Below are 23,620 nucleotides of genomic sequence, written 5' to 3'. Positions count from 1 at the left end.
ATATGTTAAAACAAACAAAAAACAAAAATAAATAAATAATACAATGCAAATTGTGTGTATATATATATATATATATATATATATATATATATATATATATATATATATATATATATATATATATATATATATATATATATATAGTGTATTTTATTTTATGATATTTTATGTATTTATTTATATCTATATCTGTGTGTGTCAGTCTCTCCTGTATAAGAAGGTCCATGAGGCTCAGTTCCGCAGTCATCTGGCCAATGAAATGATGATGTACCACATGAAGGTGTCGGAGGAAGAGGTCACTAAACTTCTGGACATTGGCATTGAGCCGGTCCAGAAAATCCACCCCAACTTCGCCGAGTTCACTTACACGCCGCGGTCTCTGCCGGACGACAGCACGCCTATGGTACGACACACACAACGAGATCACATGAACCGACCGAAGAGAAACACTCATGATGTCTGTGTGTGTGTGTGTGTGTGTGTGTGTGTGTGTGTGTGTGTGTGTGTGTGTGTGTGTCTCCCACAGGGCGTTCTGAGCATGTTTGAAGACATGGGCTTCATAAACACCTACAAGATCGACCTGCACACATTAGCCAGGTACAGACACACACCTGATCAACGTCTAAAAAAGTTGTTTGATATTGTGGCTGAACACCTCTCAGTATTTAAACACATTTTTGATGGTAATAAATGTCCTACAAAATGAACTCTGCCCTGTCATAAAAACATCTGATGCTTTAAAGAGACTTACTGACCCTGACATGTTTTTCCTGTCACATGACATTGGTTACACACACTGACTTTGATTCCTTTGACAGTCTTCTGTTGATCTCATGTATATTTGATCAGTATCTCACCTGAGCAAAGACTCACTGATGCTGATGCTGTTGCTGTTGCCAGGCGACGGAGCGCCTCATCTATAAGTCATACTTGACATCATCCAGGGATGTTGCGCTTCAGGCTGACGGAGCGTCAATCAACTGAGAGGAATCGGTAATGAGGTTCTTCATTATTGTTGTTCAGGTTTTGTCTGATGGTGAAGAAGGGCTACAGAGATCCTCCGTACCACAACTGGATGCACGCCTTCTCTGTCTCACACTTCTGCTACCTGCTGTACAAGAACCTGGAACTATCCAACTACCTCGAGTAAGAACACACACACACACACACGCACACACACGCTGCACGGACGCTGCTGTTCGGTCGGTGTGCTCAGCTCAGTCTGTGTGTGTGTTTCAGAGATATAGAGATTCTGGCGCTCTTTGTGTCCTGCATGTGTCACGATCTGGACCATCGAGGAACCAACAACTCCTTTCAGGTGGCTTCGGTACGTCCTGAACAAGAACGTCTGTGTGAATCTTGACTGCATGAAATGTAGTAAATAAAGTGTTTTCTTCATTTGTTGTTTTCATCAGCAATCCGTCCTGGCGGCTCTGTACAGTTCAGAGGGGTCTGTGATGGAGGTACAGCGCTTTAACATCATTCATATTCTGAGTTAATTAGTTCAAATGTTGACATGTTTATATCGAGCTAATAATGACTAATGTTATTTTAGTGTCATTGAGATGCTGTTATACTTTTTATTAATGTTTTGAATTAGTTTTTCTTTAGGTTTAGTAAAAGTTTTAGTACTTTTGTTTTGTTTTATTTTATTTTTAGTTTAAAAATAAAAACTTTTTTTTTAGTTTATTTAGTTTTATTACACTTTCTCCACACTTTTTATTAATATTTTAGTTTTAGTTAATAATAATAATAACCCTGACACAGACACACACATCAGTGTTTTATAATTTCATAAATTTCATAATTTGATCATTTTATTATCATTGATATACTAAGTTAGTTAAAATGTTGATGCATTTATATGTAGTTAATAATGACTAATATATTTTAATGTCATTGAAATGCTATTATAGTATTTAATAATATATTTTGAATTAGTTTTTATTTTTATATTTTCTGTTTTTAATTTAGATATTAAAATAAAAATTTGTACAGTTTGCTGACAGTGACATAATGGTTTGGTAACAAAAAAACAAACAAACCTGCGATTAACTGACATTAGTTCATAATTTAAATAATTATATAAATGAATAAATAAATGTGTGTATATATATATATATATATAATGACTGCCCATCATGCATTGTTTGGTGGTGTGTCCAAATAGTTGCAGAAAATTACCTATTTAATAACAAAACTTTCCTATTGTCATTTTCATTTTTCCTATTTTTATAATATTATTTTTTTAAATATTTTTTTATTGATTAATTTTAATTTATTTCGTTTTAATTTATTAGAGTTCATATTTTATATTTTTTATTTTATATTTCATTTCATTTATATTTTATTTTGTTTTATTTCAGTTAATAACCCTGTTTGTCCCAAATTCGACCAATGGATTGAGCAGTTGTTTTATGTTAAAGCCACACAGAAGTGTTTTTGTGTTTGATTGACAGTTGAGTGGGCGGTCCTAATGCATCAGTGTTTACACTATGAACATGATGCGGTCCAGTGTGTTTCTACCTGTGATGAATGTTTAAGCTGGTGTTTATGACTGAACACTTGTGATTGTCTGCTGCCCTCTGCTGCTCAACTCACTCAATCACACTCAGTCATTCAGTGTGTGTGTGTGTGTGTGTGTGTGTGTGTTTCAGAGACATCACTTTGCTCAGGCCATCGCAATCCTCAACACACACGGCTGCAACATCTTTGAGAAGTTCTCTAGAAAGGTGCATCAATGACCCTCTGCATCATTTTTGTTTTGTTTTTTGTGTTTTTAGTTAAAAATGGAAACTAAATCATTTTGTGGTCCATCACCTGACCATGATGCTTTGCTCTTTCTGTGTTCAGGACTATCAGCGGATGCTGGATCTGATCAGAGACATCATCCTGGCCACAGATCTGGCTCATCACCTGAGGATCTTCAAAGATCTGCAGAAGATGGCCGACGGTCAGACGCAAGATGATTATTATCCTCATGTCTCTCCTCTTCAGTTTTCCAATTGTGTTGCCGAAGCATTCACAGAATATCAAATATTTTTAATATTAAAAAATTATTTTGATGAAGTAATTTAATAAAGTATAAAAATAATCAATAAAAAGTTCAAAGCTCAAAGTCACAAGTATTTAACGAGAGAAGTACCAGACTAAATCCCCGTCTCTTCATCATCCGTGTGTTTGCAGTTGGTTATAATTCGAAGAATCGAACGCATCGCAGTCTGCTGCTGTGTCTGCTCATGACCTCCTGTGACCTCTCCGACCAGACCAAGGGCTGGAAAACCACCAGGAAGATTGCGGTAACACACACTCACACACACACACACACACACACACTCAGTGTTCACTTTCAGTGTTTTTCACTCTTCTGTTGTTGTTTTGCAGGAGTTGATCTATAAAGAGTTCTTCTCTCAGGGTGATTTGGTGAGTTAAATTTGAGCCTTTTTTTCTTCTTGAATGCAAATGTTGAATGAGAATGATCACATGACCAAGCCTTCTCAGCCAGCCTGTGACCGACCTTCAGCATTGAGATATGATTTAAATAATATCAGTTGTTTCAGAATTGAAAAGAAACATTTAAACAACACGTGGTTGTAAAAACGTTAACAAAATAACTATAAATCTGTTGAAAAGACGTTAAAACAACGTTGCAATATCAACATTGATTCGGTTCGCGAAATTAAAACCTTGATTCATCAAATAAATTTTGAAATTCCGTCTGTTTCATGAATCACTTAGAGATTTGAAGGCGAAATCTCAAATATTTATTATTTGTTTTACATCAAAGCATTTTTTTTAATTACGAAGACTTTATTTCCTGATTTAACCCTGTAAAGCCTGACATATGAAACAGTAGTCATGAATATCTTCTTTTTTTTAATTAAACAGTTTATTGAACCTTTAGATGAACTATAAAAGGAAATCTAAACGTTTATGTATGTGTTTTAATATTTAAATATGATCCATCTAGATTTTATAGCTCATATTGTCTAATATATAGTGAAAATATGGAGAAAAAAAAACAGCTCAGTGTAATTCAGAGGCTAAATTCTGATGCTTGTGATGTAAATCAAGTGAGATCTTTATAACAGTATAGCAAATACTTGCATAAATGCATATAAATATCAATATCTGCCAATAACATGTCTTAGTAAGATGATATTTAAATGCTTAGTTTACATATAATGTACATATGATTGACAGATGAACAAATAAACGTTCCTCAAAAGCCTGATCATATTTGATTTGTCTGGATAATCAAATAAACCTGCTGCAATCTATTAAGTTTTCATCTTGAAATATTACTAATAATATCAAACTTATTCTTACATTTACTTGATAAAAAGCAGTGCAGATTTCACTGCAGAAAGACACATGAAGCACGAGTTTGTACAGTTATACTGAAAGACTTTTACTTGCTAAAAAAGACAGATGACATGTTAGATTGTGTGCGACAGGATTTTCAGCAATGCTTTGATCATGTTGATCATTTAGAGGTGCATCAAATATGGTACAGAATTTATTGTGTTAAATAATGCAAACCGATTGATTGATTTTTAGGAGAAGGCGATGGGAAACAGACCCAGTGAGATGATGGACCGTGAGAAGGCCTACATCCCTGAACTCCAGATCAGCTTCATGGAGCACATCGCCATGCCCATATACAAGTCAGAGCAACGCTCATTTCTTGCATGTGACGTGTGTTTAAATCTGCTTATTTATCAAGATGTGACGTTTAACCTGTTAACTGTCAGTGTGCCGGTAGAGCTTTTTATTGCCTTTTTCCCCAATCACAGGTCTTTAAAGCAACATCCTTCTGGATGCTTTTTGATGAAGAGATTCTGTGTACAGTTTTTTGGTTCAATAAGTAATAAATCTGAAATTAATAAAGGAAAATGACTGGTTATCCAGTATTTTATATCTTTAACACACTCTGTCAGATTGGATAATTTAGAGATTTCATCGGATTGTGATGAAATATATAACTGAGTATCATCGGCATAGCGGTGGAACATAATTCCATGTTTTCTTATAATATTAGCAAGCTGCAGGATATATACTGAAAACAACAGAGGGCCTAACACTGAGCCCTGCAGCACTCCATCATTTACTGACGTTAACTTGGATAAATCCCAGTTTAAATAAACAAAATGGCCTGATAGGTACGATCTGAACCACCGTAATGTCTGTCCCTGAACATCAGTGTAATTTTGTAGTCTAAGAGTGTTTTATGGTCAATAGTGTCGAATGCAGCATTGAGATCAAGTAACACTAGTATTGAGATAGAAAGTTGGAACACAACAAATTTTAGATCTGAGCTCAGAAAGGGGGGTGACAGTTAACAGGCTGACGTAACTCTGATTTTGATGCAGCTCTGTTGGCCTTTTCTCAGGCTCCTGCAGGAACTTTTCCCGCGCTCGGCCGAGCTGTACGAGCGTGTGGCCGCCAACCGCGAGCAGTGGGCCAAAGTCTCCAACAAGTTCACCATCCGCGGGCTGCCGAGCAACAACTCGCTGGACTTTCTGGACGAGGAGTTCGAGCTGCTGCAGTCGCAGGGCGCCTTCGGAGACGATTCGCACCGCATGAACGGCTGCCTGGACGACGACTGCGACAAACACGACCAGTGACGTCACTAGAGCAAAGGTCATCTGACGGAGTTCCGTCTTGGTAAAAATTCAGAGGAAAGGTTCGTTGTCACCTTTTTGCCGTTGCCGTGGAGACGGGTTTTTTGCGCGATTGCGCAGTCAGCGGAGCGTCTGGCGTTTGGACAGAAGGATAGTGCGAATTTGCCCAAAAATGTTACATCCTCACTGGCCCCGAACTTATTTTATAAGATATAAGAAAACATATTTGATTGATTGAATACCTAAATGTGCAGTGTTACAGTGTTACAAGTTTTAGAACGTATTGTTTCAGATTGTTTCAAAGCAGGAAAATAACAGAATCACTAATGCAAACTTAGACAAATTGGCTGTAAAAAGCCATTATTCAGCTCAAGTTTTCCCACTGTTTACAGTACTAGCAGAAGCTGAAGGAAAACTAAGCCACACAGAAATTTGTCTTTGGATAATTAATCTTTCGTCTCTCAGGCGTCAGTTTCTCTCTGTTTACTCAGAAAAATGCAACATTTCTCCATTCCCAAAATCCCAAACCCCAAAACAATCATCTCAATCGGAGTCAGGCAAGCAGCGGCTGGCGGCCAGAGAGCGATGAGAGCGACACACGGAGCTCTGGGTTCAGAAGCGAAGTCCTGACGGGACGCCGAGACGTTCTGAAGCTCTGTACATACAGTTCTGTGTTTTAAAGGGCTACGCGGCCCTCACACTTTTCTTTCTCAGGATGGCAGAATGTGTGCGTCAAATGGATCTTGCCTTACAAATGTTTGCGTTGCCTTCCTGAGGGACTTTAAAAGAGATATATGTATAAAAACATTCAGCCTGTCTGTGAACAGTTCTGAAGCTACATGGATATATAGAAATATCTATTTGCAGTGTGTAAATGTGTGTTTGCACAGGTGTGACTGTAAGTGCATTTGCCAAAATCTGCAAAGGAACAGAAAACAAAGAGGGTGATGTCTGTTTTATGAAAAATGTGAGTTTGCTTATACTAGTTTCTCTCTCACGGGTCGCTAATATTAACCTGCAATGGAGTGTGAATTTCACAAAAAACTCCAGCACGTTTCACCCTAAAATCAATTTTTGCATTAAAGAAATGAAACCTGTTTTTAGGACCATTAAGACTGTTGTCATTGTGACATGAAATGAACTCCCCATATATATATATATATATATATATATATATATATATATATATATATATATATATATATATATATATATATATATATATATATATATATATATAAACACAAATTTAAACATTTAAAACAATATGAGAATATAAAAATATATATATTCTCATATCATTTTTATATTCTCATATTTTTTAAATATATATATAATTCTGTAATATTTTATTCATATGAATTAGCTTTTATTTTTATATTTTTATATTTTATGTTAATTTTAGTTTAATTTTTAGTATTTTTTTTGTTTTTCAACTACTCTTTATATTTAACTTTATTTCAGCCTTATTTCAACTGACAGAAATGTGCGTGTGTGTGTGTGTATATATATATACACACACACTCCACACACACACACACACACACATATATATATATATATATATATATATATATATATATATATATATATATATATATATATATATATAAGGTATATAGTATATGGGGCTAAATGTTTAATTGTCATGAAATTAATGTCATAGTGCAAAAATATTAATGCTCCTAAAAATGTGTTCATGCAAAACTTCTATTTTGGTCTTGATTTTAGATGAAATCTGTCAGTTCTGTTGACGTTCACCCCAGGGAAATTGTACTGATGTGTGACTGTAAAACTCCTGCGAGTTTGACGTTTCAGAAATGCAACTCTCTTTGTCATCAGAGCTTAACGCAAAATACAAGAGTAAAACTACTGTTTCAGTGAGCCAGAGATCCAAACACAAACCTTCATGCTTCAGCATCAACTAGTCTTACTCCAGAGAGAGCTGTGAATTCTCCTGAAGATATTTATGATTAATCCTCAGTCTGGTGTTCAAATTACAGGTGAAAGTTCAGTGTGGCCATGTGAGGAAATGTTATGGATTTCTGGCTTTGAACATTTAATTTTTCTAACGACTTCTGCTGTATTTCAAAGAAAAGAATACATATATTTAAAAACCATGCTGGCGGTCAACTTTAAATAATTTAAATGCTTTCTTATAGAGTTTCTTATTTCTCCATTGTATTTTGAGTTATCATTATTACAGATATGATGCTATTGTTTTCTTGTGCAATAAGTGGTTTTTGCGTCGCCTCGTGTACATAACATCCATTTCTAAAGGATTACTTTTTGCACACACGTTCTATTTTCTGGTATACTGTAGGTGACGGTAAATAACATTGTTTTCTTTTGTTTGGAATAAAAACATTCTCTTGTGTCATTCATATACGGCTCTTCTGAACACGTTTCTGCTGTAAAAATCTCTTTCTCATGACTGAATAACTCAATTCACTGGTGGTTTTGGTTAATGAACAGGTTCCACATGATAAACACGGAATTTACTGAAAGTATTTGAGGTTTCGTCAGATTAGAGGTTGATGAATAGAATTAGTTCTTATTTTCTGATGAAAGACATTGCTAATGCTTTACAATAAAGTAAATTTTTAACTTTGTTAGTTAACATGAACTAAAACTTCTACAGAATTTATTAATTTCGACATGTACAAATATATATTTTTAAATCAAAAGTTGTATCTGTTAAAATTATCTGTTGAAAATGCCATCAATTAAAATGAACATTGAACACTTGTATTTTTGGTAACACTTTACATTAACATTAGTTAAAGGTACACTATGTAACTTTTGTTCCTCTAGCTGTTTAGGGTTAAGGTTATGTTGATTCTTGTTTTATTACGAGCTCTGTCACATTCTGTTTTTGAAGGAGCCAGAGCAGCTTTTCTCTATTTACAGATACGACGAGACACACGGGCGAGTGACTTAGGTATGCAATTTCCCTGCAAAAACCATCCAGACAGATTTAAAATATAAATACTTACCATAGTGAACATAAACTTACACAGAAAAATACGTCTAAATCATTTATTAATCTTAGTTAATGTTAATTTCAACAGTACTATAATTAAACATTGCATCTGTTAATATTATTTAATGGACCTGAGCTGACATGAACAAACCATGAACAGCTGTATTTGTAACTAACGTTAACAAAGATTAATAAATACTGTAACAAATAAATTTCTCATTATTAGTTACCTTTAGTAATTGCATCAACTAGCAGGACATGATTGTGAAGTGTTACTGTATTTTCAAACTAACATTAACAAAGATTAAGAGATATTGTCAGCTAAAGCATTAATGTTAACAAATGAGACCTTACTGTAAAGTTTTACTGAAATATAAATTAAAGTAGTTTTACGTGTTTTTCTAGAGTAATTTAGTGCTTTTATGAAGGTCTGTATGGAGACACACTTTTGTGTAGATACTGTACAGGTTTATTGTGTCTTTAGCATATATGAAGTTGAGGATTATGAATGAAAATAAAAATAACTATACTTTTCATTCAAATAAATTTCTTCAAATACCCCTTTAAAGCTGCATAATTGCAAGTTTTGAGCAAGTACATAACCAGCCAGTCTTCATATATATATATATATATATATATATATATATATATATATATATATATATATATATATATATATATATATATATGCACATCATGTTTGTGAATTTGATCCTAAAAGAGGGGGGTAACAAAGACATTGTGGAACTTTCTACTAATTCTTTTCATTTATATACATTCCTTACTGCAGTTATCCATCAGACAGAATGGGAACAGTAAGTACTGGCTCATGTAAAGACAGCTCATTTGGTAATTTCTTACATTTATATCCACCTGCAGAGCAAATATGCCCAATCCTGCTGCTGGAGGGTCAACGCCAACTCCAACCCAGCTCCCAAAACACTTGCCTGGAAGTTTCTACACAGCAATGCATGATGGGACTTTTGATTGGTGCACCCAAAATGCACTGCAAAATGCTTTTTTTATTATCACCATTGTTGAGATTCATATGCTGATTCTTGATGCCTTGATGCCTTGTGTGTCTAAATCATTAAAAAAGTAAAGTGTCCAGAGCCCAACTATAGCAAACACCGATCACCATAACAGTGACTCTTTCTTTCAGTGATTCTGCTTGTTAAGAGCAGGAGTTTAACACTGGGGGTTTTCGCTGTGTAATGAGTCTGAGGACCTTGATTAGCTAATTAGGTGTGTTTAATTAGGCTTGCAGTTAATCTCTGCCGGACATTTGCAGGTTTAGGCACCCCGGCCTTAAGGTAACCAAAAACTTGTTTATTTAAGAACAGATTATGCATGAGTGCAGTTTCACATCCAAATGCTGAGATTTTCAGAAAACCTAAATATATCTCACTGCATTATGTAATAAATAAAAGAGGACATGAGAAAGGAATTACATTTTTAATAGTTGTACAAGCTGGCAAATTAATCCTAAGTACTTTTATGCAAATACAGAAAAAGTTTGTCCCGTGTGAAACCACACAGACCAGACCTTTTATAAGATTTAGTAATTAGATGATTGTGCTATTTAGATGGTCCATGCATCATGATCTAACGCACACACTTTTATGCAATATTAAAAGAAGGGGAAAAAAAGCAAACTTCCTCATCTTTTGGTTTAAAAACTGCTGTTGTCATCAGGCTGGATGCACTTCTTTTCTCGTCATTGCTCCTGAAGAACCTTACAAAAAGACAACCACGTAAAGACAATTAGAGTAAAGTGAAAGATTATTCTGACATGTTGTTTTATCTTAACTGTTATGTCTTCTTGTTGCATTTGTTATTATTGTTGTTGATGATGGTGTGTAAAATAGTTTTGTATTGTGTAATGGTTTAATTGTGCAGAATATTGCAATTGCAGTGATGTGTTTTGTATTTGTTAAACCCTTTTATTGGTCTTTCAGCATCTGTTCTTCATCTGAGGGATTTGACTGAATCAAGATGCTGCTGATCATTGAAGCTCTTCTTTTCATTTCATCTGCTCTAGGACGGGTAAGCTTGTGTTCTAGTATGAATATTACAGACATGAACACTGATGATGATGTGATCATTATGATTCCTGTCGCTGCAGGAACATAAAGCTGCTGTTGAAGGACAGATATATCCACTGGATATGGCACTGAATTCTGTCGATGATCAGTATGATGGTTGTACAGAGAAAATGGCACACCTGGTGAAGACTAAATATCTAGAGAGGGAAATCAATAACTCAACTGAATTTAAAAAGGCCTGGCAAGAAGGTGAAATGAATGCCATAGCACCAGAGGACAACTTGACAAGGAATAATTCAATCGCTATTTATGTGTACACTAACTTTGATTCTAGTGTATATAGCAGTTTTAATATGGCTGTTCATAATGGGAAACAAAACTACACAGAACAGACATTTAAATGGTATTCACTTCACTTTTTGTTAACAGTTGCGATACAGATATTGACTGAAGCACAAGAGAAATGCAAGCTAACTTATCGTGGTACAACAGTTGAATTTTTTAAGAATGTGACTGGTGAAGTGGTTCGTTTCGGCTCTTTTACATCCTCCTCGCTCGACCGTACAGTAGCAAAACGTTTTGGAACTAAATCTTGTTTTGAAATCAAAACTTGCAATGGTGCTAATGTGGTCAAATATTCTAAGTACCCTGAACAGAAAGAAGTGCTGATTCCTCCATATGAGAAGTTTAAAGTCACTGCTGTCAGGACAAGACGATATCAGAAAGATCTGTGGTGTGACACTGTGTACGAGTTGGAAAGCTCTGGAACAAGAAGTGACCTGAACTGTTCAGTGGCATTCAATAATTCAATCAGGTTCACCAAATATACATCAACATTTAATATGTGTGCATTTTGCAGATGTTTTTGCCGAAAGATAAGGGCCAGTCGTAGCTATTTTAAAATAAATAGGTTTGAAGCATTTACTGACGTAGGCAGATTATGTGGTTGCCTAGAAGAAAACTGGCTGGAAGAACACAGAATCAATCAAGCTGATAGAAACTTTTACATAGAGCACCATCAGCTGCGTAGAGGCAGACTCAATCCCACCGTCAGAGAAATGTATGCAGAGAACCAACAGCTCTGGAGATGCAGATTCAGTCACACCCATATTCACCCAGGACAAGAAATTAGTCAGAAACCGCGTTGCTATCAGTTCTTGCATTCTGTAGGAACTGACCGCATTACCTTCACATTACTGAAGCCTTGCTGTAGAGTTTGAGCTTCAGTAATACTTTAAAATGTATGTTGAATGCTTTAAATGTACATCCTTATATGATTGACTTAATTTCCATGTGAATAATTTACTTTTTAATTCGGTAACACTTTAGAATAACTCACGCTATGAAGCATTAGTTAAGCATTAGTAAATAGTTAATTCATCATTTATAAAACATTAATAGACATTAGTAAGCCATTTATAAATACAGCTATAAATGCTTTGTTCTTGATTTATAAGCATATCTATTATGAGTTTAATAATTGTATTTTCATACTTTATTAATGATCAATTTATCATTTCTAAATTATGTATTACATTATTCACAAACCAGTAATTTAGGAGTTGTCAGTGGTTCATAAGATCATTTAGGAAGTGTAAGTAAATGATTAATAAAATATTTAAATGTACATGTATGCATCTTATTATTTAGACATATAGTATTAGTTACTCAGTGTGTTAATAAATGCTTTATTAACATATTCCTAGTGTCAAAACTACCTCGGTACTAACTTTAAAACATTAGAGAACAGCAGAAGATCACTGAACCTTTAAATCTCATTTATAAAAGCTTTACAAAGCATAAATAGTCCTCACTTTAGATGAGCTCACAAAAATAGTTAACTGACCACTTCTAAATGTTTTATAACTACCTGAATTAATCATGAATTTCAGTAGGAATATGTGTTATAAAACATTTACTAACACACTAAGTAACTATTACTATGTGTCTAAATAATAAGATGTATAAATTAATGTTTAAATAGTTTATTAATCATTTGCTTACACTTACTAAATGAACTACTGACAACTCCTAAATAACTGGTTTGTAAATAATGTAATACTTAATTTAGAAATGATAAATTGATTATTAATAAAGTATGAAAATACAATTATTAAACACATTATAGATATGCTTATAAATCAAGAATAAAGCAATTGTAGCTGTATTTATAAACTACTTACTAATGTCTATTAATGCTTTATAAGTGATGAAATAACTATTAACTAATGCTTAACTAATGCTTCATAGTGTGCAGTTATTATAAAGTGTTACCTTTAATTCTTATTTTTACGGAATCAATTACTTATTCACCAAAACTATTTCTTATGATTTTCTTTTATAGTACAAAAAAAATGAATTTTCTAAGGATCACTCATTTAGCACATATTCATTTACTTATAAATGTTTACATTAGTTTTACTTACATTTTTACATTAACATTTCGTTTTATGTTGGGTGCTGTACTGTCTTCAGAAGTTCCATCTCAAGCTCTTGCTATCACAGGTCAATCTTGTGAAGCTCTTATTTTCCATCGGCTTTGATGAATTTGTGCTGGTCAGATGAAGTTAGACTGAGCACTGGGAAATATGCACCTAACATTATTTAATAAACTCTGCTTATTTTTTTTACCATCACTTGGTCTCCTGATTCCTGCTCTTTCGGGATATGCTGGAATATTATGCAATGCCAAAGGAAATTGAAAGGGGAAATACAAGACTCTAGGCTCTGCAGCAGGACTGTTAACCACTCAGAACTGAGTTGAGAATGATTAACATCCAAAATGTGTTTAATGGCAAATTCAAGTTCACACTCTTCAACTGAATTATAAATTTTGCCCACTCCTGCTCTGGATAAATTGGATATGCAGACGGACAGTATGTATCTGTCCTCAACCTGACCAAAACCCAAGTCTTTACACCGTCAGAAATTATTCAGAATTTATATCCCCTTCTGATTGGCTGCATTGTGATTAAAAAGTGGAACTTTTGCTAAAGTTCAAGACAAGTACATACAGTTCAGTCATGACAACTCTCGGAGAGTTTAACATGGTGCAGTCTTAGAAATAAGGGTACAACCCTTAAGGGAACACCCTTTTTTTACCTTTTAGGTGTTGTATATTATAGGCACTAATAAGTACTCTTTAGGCATTAATAAGCACCTTTAAGGGACCAATAGGTACAAAGGTGTACCTTTTGAAAAGGTACTGTCCCAGTGACAGCTTTTGTACCTTTATTTCTGAGTGTGGATATGGCAATGTTGATGTATTTGGTCTTGGCAGAATATATCTGCTACACTGCTGCTGCTGTTGATGATGTTGATAATTGCTGCTGCTGCAGAGCAAGATATGTCTACAGACGTGCTACTGCTGCATATATAACATACATGAAAAGAACTGTTTAAATGTTAAGCAGAACGCTCATTGGCTGCAGAATCGACAGTCAAATCAGCTCACGCCATTTTCACGCCAACTTGAGCCATCTAGAGTTTCACGACTGAACTATGTCCACTTGTAGAGCCAATATGAGATACTCCAAATGAAATCATTACCTTGAACCCCTGTAACTAGAGACATTAACCTGTCTTCTCTTGAAAGGTTACACTTGAGATGAATGTTACAAAATTTACCAAGAGCACCAAGCACATATCTGAGTCTTGAGGAGCGAAATTTTGCCTTTCAAACACCTCCAAGATAATGTCTGTTGTTAAAGGCCTTCAGGAACAGAAACTTCTGCTTTTGTGCATTCATATATTTATTACCCTTAAATTAAAGAGATCACCCAAAAATTATGTCATTAATTACTGTCTTTCCACACCCCAGCATAATTTACCACTTTATTTACAAAAAATATTGTCCTGCAATCCAGTGGGGGGAGGGAGCATTATTCTCATTATTGCAGTGCATTATGGGATTGAATGAAACTTACCAAACTGGCAGCTCCAGTAGTGATGGAAAGATTTATCTTGAACTCTGTCATGGAAACTAGCATGTAAAAACCTTAAATAAAAATGTAAAAATCAATTAAAAAAGAATTTGTACCTGTATTATATTATGCTGTACCCACATTGGACCAGCAAATCAGAAAGCAGATTGATGGGAGATTCAGGTGAGACAAGGGAATTAATTCGGCACGATCCTCCCAGTGCATTATGGGTATATTCTTGCTGGCTGTCCCGTCAACTATTGCCCTGTTTAAGGGTAAAGGGATGATTTCACATACAGCCTTTGATTAGCTGGTTCAGGTTTGTTGGAGGGTTGGAGATCAATTACATGATCTTTCATGATTCATGATTAGTTGCAAGACCTTTTTTATGAGATAGAGACAGTGAGGAATAATTTCATTAATATTTCTTTTGTTTAATTCAGAAAATGTCTTCCAACTGTAACTTTCATAGAGTCAGAGCTGCTCAGAATTCAACTTAGACATGCAAAAGCTTTTAGCCAGTGTGAAACCACACATAGACCTTCACAAGAGTTGTGTTGAGATCGACAGTTTAGTTGAGCTGAATGCATCAAGATCACACCTCAGCTCTTATTCCTCAGAAAACACACATTAGCGATATACTTCAGCATCCTCATATGTTTGTTTGAAGAAGCGTTGTCGTCTGACTGAAAGCAAGTTACTTTCTGATCTTCTGACAAAAACAGACTACAGTATTTTCAGGTAAGTTTGAGGCTAAAGTACAAGGTCAGGGTCATTGTGGAAATCACATATTCCTATGGAAGTGGTATAAATGTAGTATTTGTGAGACGCTGTTGTGTTTCTTGTCTTTCAGCATCTGTTCTTCACTGGATCATCTGAGGGGTTTGACTGAATCAAGATGCTGCTGATCATTGAAGCTCTTCTTCTCATTTCATCTGCTCTAGGACGGGTAAGCTTGTGTTCTAGTATGAATATTACAGACATGAACACTGATGATGATGTGATCATTATGATTCCTGTTGCTGCAGGATCACAGAGATGCTGTTGAAGAAAAGACATTTCCACTGGATATGGCACTGAATTCTGTCGATGACTATTATCTTGGCTGTAGAGAGGAAATGGCGAAATATGTGAAAAAATATCTAAATGAGGAATGTGGTAAAAATGTTGAATTTAAAAATGCTTGGGAAGAAGGTAAAAAGAAAGTATTGAAACATGATACCTTGAAACTAGACAACTCAGTTGCCATTTATGTGTACACTGACACAGATTTTAAAATATATGATAAATTCAATAATGCCACTCGTAATGGAAAACAAAAATACATAGCCAAGACATACAAATGGTATTCACTTCAATTTCTACTAACAGAAACGATACAGATTCTGAGGAAAAAACAAAATAGATGCTTTAAAACCTTTCGTGGTACAAAACTTATATTTAATGGGACTGCTTTTACAACCATTCGTTTCGGCTCGTTTATATCCTCCTCTCTTGATCGTAACATAGCAAAACGTTTCGGAAGTAAATCTTGTTTTGAAATCTACACTTGTTTAGGTGCTAATGTGACAGAATATTCTAGGCTTCCTTATGAGAAAGAGGTGCTGATTCCTCCTTATGAGACATTTAATGTCACTGCTGTCACGACAAGAATATATCAGAAAGATCTCTGGTGTGAAACTGTGTACACTTTGAAAAGCTTTGGAATGAAAAGTGAACTGAACTGTGCTCTGTGCAAGAAAGACCAGAACAACAAAGTAAGCTGTTTGCTGAACACTTTGCTTTGAAATTACATGATATAACCATGTTCATCAGTTCAGGATCTCTGATGTGACATTGTGTTTCTTTGAACAGCTATAGAAAAATAAGCGATCTGAACTGTGCAGGAGAATCCAACAATGAAAAACTAGTTGCTTTCTGTAACGTGTAACAATTTTAACATTATTTTGTTGTGTGTTAACCTGTAGATACTGTATGTTTCTGTCTTGCTTTATTGAGTCACAACATTATTTTGTCTGATTGCACAGTTAGTTTCACATGGTAAACTTCAGAAAAATTATAGTGCTTAATTTTTTGTTTCAACTTCTGTCAACCAAATAAATCTCAATAAATCTCTTTGATAAACAAAACATCTTGTGTTTGCGTGTTACAGTGGGAACATAAATCAAAAATTATGGATTCACAACATTATCTTGTGATGTTGAAATATTTGAGATGAAAAACTTCCCTTATCTCTAAAACATCACACATAATACATTTAAAAATATTTTATATATGTTTTTCTTTTAAAGTAAAATGAAAGTAAATTACATAAAATGACTAACTGTAAAATAACTAAGCCTTTTTGTTTTAGTATGTTGTAGTTGAACGAATGTACCCTAAATGTGCAGTGCTGAGGGTCCTTGAGGACCAGCGTTGAGAGACTCTGCCCTGGAGAAGGTGTGTTCAGCTCTGTGAGCTCCAGGGACCCCTGCCCTAGACCACTATCAGCATGCTATTGCATCAGCCAAATGTCTTGAAACTGCAAAATGTGTGTGGTGCACTATTTGTTTTAATGATTGTCAATAATCAATCAGTTTTGTTCTCGTTATATAAAGTTTGGAATATGGATGTGTGTACTTATACTCTTGAATGCTATCAGTATTTTTATTGCATAATTGATGAAAGGGATTTTTCTGCAGTGTCATGACAAAAACAGAGCTTAATTAAAGGGCCAGTTCACCAAAAAATTAAAACTCTGTCAGTAATTACTTACACCCATGTCTTCATACATCCATAAGACTTTTGTTCATCTTCAGAACATAAATGAAGACATTTTTAATGAAATCTGAGAGATTTCTGTCCCTCCATTGGGAACAACTGAACTTACACATTCAAGGTCCAGAAAGGTATTAAAGACATCATTAAAGTACTCCATGTGACTCCAGTGGTTTAACCTCAATTTTATGAAGCTATGCAAGTGCTTTGTTTGCACAAAAACAAACATAATGGACAGCGGCCCTCCGGGAGCAAGAAGGACATTTGTTTTAAGTGTTTACTTGTTTTACAGGAAATTCATGATCTTATACAACTTTTTTTAAAGATTAGTTGCAAGACCTTTTTTATGAGATAGAGACAGTAAAGATGAAACTGGAATTGACAGAGAGAAGAGTTGGAGGATGGGGTCGGGAATCATTTCATTAATATTTCTTTTGTTTAATTCAGAAAATGTCTTCCGACTGTAACTTTCATAGAGTCAGAGCTGCTCAAAGTACAACTTAGGCATGCAAAGGGTTTTTTAGCCTCTTTTGGCCACTGTGAAACCACACATAGACCTTCACAAGAGTTGTGTTATGATGAGATCGACAGTTTAGTTGAGCTGAATGCATCAAGATCACACCTCAGCTCTTATTCCTCAGAAAACACACACATTATTAGTGTTATAAAATGCAACTTCATCCTCCTCATCTGTGTGTTTGATCTATTTTCTCGTCATTGCTTCTGAGCTCCTGAAAGAAAAAAACAAAAACTCAGAGTCTGACAAAACAGTATAAAAAAAACAGATAACAGTATATTCAAGTAAGTTTGAGGTTAAAGTACAAGGTCAATGTGCAAATCTACTGTATGCACATATTCTATAATATGATGTAAATGTAGTATTTGTTAGCTTCTATTGTGTTTCTGGTCTTCCAGCATCTGTTTTTCACTGGATCATCTGAGGGGTTTGACTGAATCAAGATGCTGCTGATCATTGAAGCTCTTCTTCTCATTTCATCTGCTCTAGGACGGGTAAGCTTGTGTGTTCTGAAGTCAAACACAGACAAACATAACAAGAACTGCATTATGATGAGCTCAATATTTTAAACATTTTATACATCACAGTCACACTTCAGCTGTTATATTCCACAACATGCATATTATCAGCCATATAAAACAAGCTACCTTCCTCTTCCCTTAGTTTCAAACGTCATTATCATCTGACTGTAAGTGAATTACTTTTCTGATCCTTTGCTTTCATCATTGAGCTCCTGAAAAATAAAGATAAACAGACATCAATATTCACAGGTAATTTTGGCAGTAAAGTATAAAGTATAATTTATTGCACATTTGACAGTTTTTCAAATTTATGTTATGTAAGAAGTCCGTGAAGCACACGTATTCATTTGAAGTTAGTTGTCATTGTAAATGTTTAATAAAATATATTTGAAAGAACCTTGCCAAAGTTATGAGAATATTGCCTCTAATTCGGGTGTTTTTTATTGTTTATTGTAGACAATGACCAGCAGGTGGCGCTGTGACCACACTGAACAAGTGCATTCAGAGCTTGCAACCATGGCCTCAAAGTGTACTAATTATTATAGTGTGTGTTACAGTAGTACTTTTCATAACTAATTATGGTTGACATAACTGCCAAGCACCACAGTACATATTTTAATTAATAAATAGCTTTTATTGATACAATATTTTAGTTTGTTCTTTATCATTAGATCAGAATCAAGTCAAAAGTTAAGCTGTCATATAGTCATATTACATGTTAGAGCATGTTGCAACATTTCACAAAAAATATACGTTTATATAACAAGATCACTTGGTGTATTACATGCATTTCAAAAACAATAATTGTTTAATAACAATGAGATACATGCAGTAGCTATATGCATGCAAGTTAACCGGTTAGCACTTTGCACAGTAAAGTTAATGTTAGTAAAACATTAACAAAAGCAACCCGGTTTCCACCGTCACATACTGCACAGTTCAGATCACTTCTTGTTCCAGTGCTGTTCAACACAAACACAGTCTCACACCAGAGATCACTGAGATTTTCTCTTCTCTTGACGGCAGTGACATTAAACGTCTCATATGGAGGAATCAGCACCTCTTCCTCCTCAGGAAACTTTGAGTAATGTGTGAGATTCGCACCTTCACAAGTTTTGATTTCAAAACAAGAAACATTTCCATAACCTTCTGCTATTGTTCGATCAAGAGAAGAGGATGCAAATGAGCCGAAACGAATCGCTGAGTTCAGAACATCTCTATTAAATTGGACATTCGTTCCTCGATAGGTGGAATAGCATCTGTTTTGTGTTTTATTCAGAATCTGTATCGCGTCTGTTAACAGAAAGTGAAGTGAATGCCACATGAAGGTCTTGTCTGTGTAGTTTTGTTTACCATTGTGAACAGCATTATTAAGATCAGCGTATACTTTAAAAGCTGAGTTAGTGTACACATAAATGGCGACTGAATGATTCTTCGTCAAGTTGTCTCCTGGAGCCGTGGCATTCTTTTCACCCAATTTCCAAACTTTTTGATATTCAGGCGAGTAAGACAGTTCCTTCTCTAGATATTTAGTTTTCACCAGATTCGCCATGTCTTTTGTACAACCGTCATATTGATCATCAACAGAATTCAGTGCCATATCCAGTGGATATATCTGTCCTTCAACAGCATCTCTGTGATCCTGCAGCGACAGGAATCATAATGATCACATCATCATCAGTGTTCATGTCTGTAATATTCATACTAGAACACAAGCTTACCTGTCCTAGAGCAGATGAAATGAGAAGAAGAGCTTCAATGATCAGCAGCATCTTGATTCAGTCAAATCCCTCAGGAGTACTGTATGTTTACTGTTAGAGTCTTTTACTTTACCTCCAAATTTACCTTGTTATTTTCAGGAGCAATGAGGAGAGATCAGTAAAGGCAGTCGCTCATTATCAAATGGTAATTATTAAGCCAAGGTATGAGGAAGTTGGCTTTTTAAAATTATCCTGTAAGATAAACAGAACCTCAGATACATTGATCTCCTGAGATATGGAAAGCAAAAACACACACAGCCATTTGTCTCCACACCCCACAGAGTGAAGTTGCTGGAAAGCTTTTTTCCATCCTGTCCTTCCTTTTGCTCCTTCTCCCCCACTTCCTTCCCGTTACCCATTCTTCCCATCACTCAGTTCACTTAAAAATATTATATACAATTATAATGTTCTGTCAATGCTAGTGAATTAATTAACAGTCATGTTTGCTATCGTTTGAAATGTCTCAGTGTAACTGGTACAATGGTCTCGTCTACATGGAAGTAAACCAAAGGTATTAAAGATTTTAAGAGTTTAGGGATACTTTGGTTGCAACCATGGGTGTGCCTCTTTCCCAGGGTCTTTCATCCAAACTACCTCCTGTTCCACAGCAAGGTGCGAACCCCTGAGGTCTGTGACCCTAGTCGATGCAAATTCTGATTGTAAGTTCATGGCCCACATTGGGGGATGTTTTGTCTTGGTCTGAGTATTTAAAGAAATATTGCAAAAGGCTCGGGGCAATTCTGTATTCAGATGAAGCCCACATTGCTGAGTGTCCAGGACATTAGTATTTTTCTAATGTCAGGTATGCATCTTACTTTATTTCTGAGCATTTGATGTTTTGTATTTATCATCTTTAAATTGATTACATAATTGGCATGATACATTTACATGACTAATAAATTGTCACATTTGATTTTATTCTGATTTACTCTGAAATTATTGACTTTAGTAGATTCCGATGTATCCATTGTTACCGCAAATCTGCGTCAGGTTAGTAACGGACTAAAGTCCAGTTGAGTGGAGCATAGGGCACACTAACTGTGATTTTAGAGCTCCGACTAACGCTTGGTATTAGTTCAAGTGTACTTAGACTGTAAAGGCTAAAAGGGAATTTCCATTTAGGACAACAAAATGTTGATCGACCAACCTAAATAGGGTGAGCCTTACCTCTGTTTAATGTAATGTTACTCTATCTAAGTGTACATGGGAAACCATGGCATAACCAAACCAAAGCTACTATAAGAGAAGTAATATTGGTCGGCTTATCTGTAGTAGTGGTTATGACCTCTGACTAGAGTTAGTGTTGCTTTATTTCAAGTGTATACAGATCTATGGGGACTAAACAAATACTTTTAGATAGAGCAAGCATGAAAGCGGCACTCTATTAGTTTAGTCAATTACCTCTGTCTAGTGACCAAGACTGGCGAGTTTGTGATCGTGGGCCCGCATATTAATGAATGGCCAGTGCGAGGACCCTGTGCGACTCTGAGAACCAAATGAACGAGTACAGTAAGAGTAAAGAGTTAAATAGAATATTCAAATGTAGAGCCAAATTATTATACAAATGACCAATGATCAATTGGCATTCTAAACTAAATTTGAGGTCATAATAACATGGAGTCAGATAAGAGTTTAATTGGAATTAAACTACCTTGCCACACTAAAAAGACAGAACACGCAAGAAACCTTCCCCGTCCTGTGGGAAAACCGCCGTTGGGCCTATTTGGCGGGCTTGACAATCCCATAGTGTGTGTGTGTGTGATCCAGGTAAACCATGTGTTGTGAGGACCAAATAATCCCCACAATGATAGCAATACCAACCTTCTTTCCTTTTAATTGCATTTTTGGGGATTGGGGATGCTAATTGCAAGCAAAATGCTTAAACTCACTTGATAGAAGACTTCAGCTACTCATTGGTCCATAACTGTCGTCATCTGATTCTCCTTTTCATGATGAGCCATACATTTTCAAGATCATTACAGATCTGCTGGCCAGTCAGTCGCATCCACATGTGTCTACCAAACCATGCAGAATGAGACCTGGCATTGTCTAATACGAACTCCCTATGAACTCAAACTGAATTGTACTACACTGGTGCCGAAACCCGGGAAGGAAGACGGGCTGCCGCCGCCATGCAAACATCGTCCTCCACGCCGTTTGCGGACGTCATCGCATCCCTCGCGGTCCTGCATCAGGAGCAACATCAGGCCCCTGAATCAAGATGCTGCTGATCATTGAAGCTCTTCTTCTCATTTTATCTGCTCTAGGACAGGAATATTAAGCTGATGATGTGACATGTGCTTATTAAACTTTCAAACTCAGGCAAGGCTTTGTGAGCCAATGAATATTACAGACATGAATACTGTAAATCATTTATGATGTGTTTAACTCCCTCGGGTCATCACGCCGGCTAGGTTTTTTTCTAACCAGTGTGAAAGAGACTCAAAACACTTATTAAACAATTAAGAGTTTCATTTTAACTGTGGAATATTTCAGGCACTCAGGTAAAAACAAAATGTTTGTTGTAAAATAAAGAAAACTAACATGATGCAATCTCTCGTCTCCCTCTGAGCGAACAATCTTAGCTCTCTGAACTTCTAGTTCTAATCACAAAAAAAAATTTGCGTTGAAACAGGTTTTTCTGTAATCAGTAAAGAGAGCCATTGAATCCGTACGGCTAATGCGGCCACGCCCATGGAGCCAGCGCTTTCAGACACAAACTGAGTCAGTACATCATTCATCGTCTCAATCGTGTATTTATTGTCTTGAAAAGTGTTTTGAATAGCCATTTAGCGATCTCTGGCCTCTGTTAGTTCAGTTATTTCCTGGATGCCTATTCTTCTTTAGTGTTTAATATATTTATTGAATTTAAATTATACATACAAAAACAAAAACAATACCCTCCCACAAAAAGCACAATCCCTGCGCCCGCTGTCAATCACACACAGACAAAAATACAAAAAAAAAAAGAACAGACCCACAGTGATAAAGTCAGCCAGAATATACTATACAAAACTAAGTTACTCTTTCACCTTTGTAGATGGTTGATCAAAAAAGTTTAAGAAAGGCCTCCAAACCTGATTAAATTTCTTTTCTGAACCCCCAAGACAAATCTAATCCTCTCCAGTTTTAGATGGAACAACACATTTTGATCCAATTGACACCGTGGGTGGGGCAGCATCCTTCCACTTCAAAAGATCAAGCGTCGAGCCAACAAAGTTGAAAAAACAATGAGCCTCAGACCCCCAGCAGGTAATGACTCAAAATACAATGTGTGCACATACAATTAAGCTGTTATACACTGATCACAGGTAGGTTAAGTTGAGGATAAATCTTAGCTAGTTTCGATTTATGAAGATGTACCCGATGAACCACTTTAAACTGAATAAGACTTCGCACATATTGAAGATGAATGAATCTTCCTCAAAACGTCATCCCAATCTGACTCACTGATGCTAATTTGTAGATCCTGCTCCCTGTTACAACAGAG

General features: G+C 35.6%; 4 protein-coding genes across 5 annotated transcripts in view; 3 read left to right on the top strand and 1 right to left on the bottom strand.

Moving 5' to 3' along the window:
• LOC125249607 (cGMP-dependent 3',5'-cyclic phosphodiesterase) overlaps positions 1–6,810 on the top strand; it is a 167,520-nt gene extending 160,710 nt beyond the window's left edge. Inside the window, 11 exon segments of the mRNA XM_048161925.1 lie at positions 203–403; positions 527–597; positions 1,024–1,146; positions 1,240–1,327; positions 1,416–1,463; positions 2,658–2,732; positions 2,854–2,953; positions 3,187–3,299; positions 3,385–3,423; positions 4,561–4,667; positions 5,393–6,810. Of these exon segments, the coding sequence (XP_048017882.1) occupies positions 203–403; positions 527–597; positions 1,024–1,146; positions 1,240–1,327; positions 1,416–1,463; positions 2,658–2,732; positions 2,854–2,953; positions 3,187–3,299; positions 3,385–3,423; positions 4,561–4,667; positions 5,393–5,627 (1,200 nt within the window). The 3' untranslated portion in view covers positions 5,628–6,810.
• Positions 6,811–9,336: 2,526 nt separating this feature from the next.
• Positions 9,337–12,002, top strand: LOC125249608 (ecto-ADP-ribosyltransferase 5-like). The gene is made up of 3 exons (XM_048161926.1): positions 9,337–10,376; positions 10,566–10,653; positions 10,733–12,002. The coding sequence occupies exons 2-3, from the start codon at positions 10,603–10,605 to the stop codon at positions 11,870–11,872; spliced, it is 1,191 nt and encodes a 396-aa protein (XP_048017883.1). The 5' UTR covers positions 9,337–10,376; positions 10,566–10,602; the 3' UTR covers positions 11,873–12,002.
• An 874-nt stretch (positions 12,003–12,876) lies between these two features.
• Positions 12,877–16,675, top strand: LOC125249611 (NAD(P)(+)--arginine ADP-ribosyltransferase 2-like). Of its 2 annotated transcripts, XM_048161930.1 has the most exons (3): positions 12,877–15,316; positions 15,429–15,524; positions 15,604–16,675. In XM_048161930.1, exons 2-3 carry the CDS (start codon positions 15,474–15,476, stop codon positions 16,360–16,362), a joined length of 810 nt encoding a protein of 269 aa, XP_048017887.1. In that variant the 5' UTR covers positions 12,877–15,316; positions 15,429–15,473; the 3' UTR covers positions 16,363–16,675. The 2 variants fall into 2 exon arrangements, with proteins under 2 accessions (XP_048017887.1, XP_048017886.1); XM_048161929.1 differs by having other exon boundaries at positions 12,877–15,524.
• Positions 16,676–19,013: 2,338 nt separating this feature from the next.
• LOC125249610 (ecto-ADP-ribosyltransferase 5-like) lies at positions 19,014–20,418 on the bottom strand. Its single transcript, XM_048161928.1, has 2 exons — positions 20,092–20,418; positions 19,014–20,012 (listed from the first exon to the last, which is right to left on the bottom strand). The coding sequence occupies exons 1-2, from the start codon at positions 20,140–20,142 to the stop codon at positions 19,221–19,223; spliced, it is 843 nt and encodes a 280-aa protein (XP_048017885.1). The 5' UTR covers positions 20,143–20,418; the 3' UTR covers positions 19,014–19,220.
• Positions 20,419–23,620: the final 3,202 nt, after the last annotated feature.

The sequence above is a fragment of the Megalobrama amblycephala genome, linkage group LG16 (genome assembly GCF_018812025.1).
Source record: "Megalobrama amblycephala isolate DHTTF-2021 linkage group LG16, ASM1881202v1, whole genome shotgun sequence".
In the NCBI taxonomy this organism is placed as follows: domain Eukaryota; kingdom Metazoa; phylum Chordata; class Actinopteri; order Cypriniformes; family Xenocyprididae; genus Megalobrama; species Megalobrama amblycephala.
This window is presented reverse-complemented; position numbering and strand designations above follow the sequence as displayed.

What these genes read in the sequence shown, in the direction of transcription:
- LOC125249608 (XM_048161926.1), top strand. Translation starts at nt 10,603, where the DNA reads ATGCTGCTGATCATTGAAGCTCTTCTTTTCATTTCATCTGCTCTAGGA. An exon ending in TTTCATCTGCTCTAGGACGG is followed by an intron (nt 10,654 to 10,732) that starts GTAAGCTTGTGT and finishes CTGTCGCTGCAG; the next exon opens with GAACATAAAGCTGCTGTTGA.
- LOC125249611 (XM_048161930.1), top strand. Translation starts at nt 15,474, where the DNA reads ATGCTGCTGATCATTGAAGCTCTTCTTCTCATTTCATCTGCTCTAGGA. An exon ending in TTTCATCTGCTCTAGGACGG is followed by an intron (nt 15,525 to 15,603) that starts GTAAGCTTGTGT and finishes CTGTTGCTGCAG; the next exon opens with GATCACAGAGATGCTGTTGA.
- LOC125249610 (XM_048161928.1), bottom strand. Translation starts at nt 20,142, where the DNA reads ATGCTGCTGATCATTGAAGCTCTTCTTCTCATTTCATCTGCTCTAGGA. An exon ending in TTTCATCTGCTCTAGGACAG is followed by an intron (nt 20,013 to 20,091) that starts GTAAGCTTGTGT and finishes CTGTCGCTGCAG; the next exon opens with GATCACAGAGATGCTGTTGA.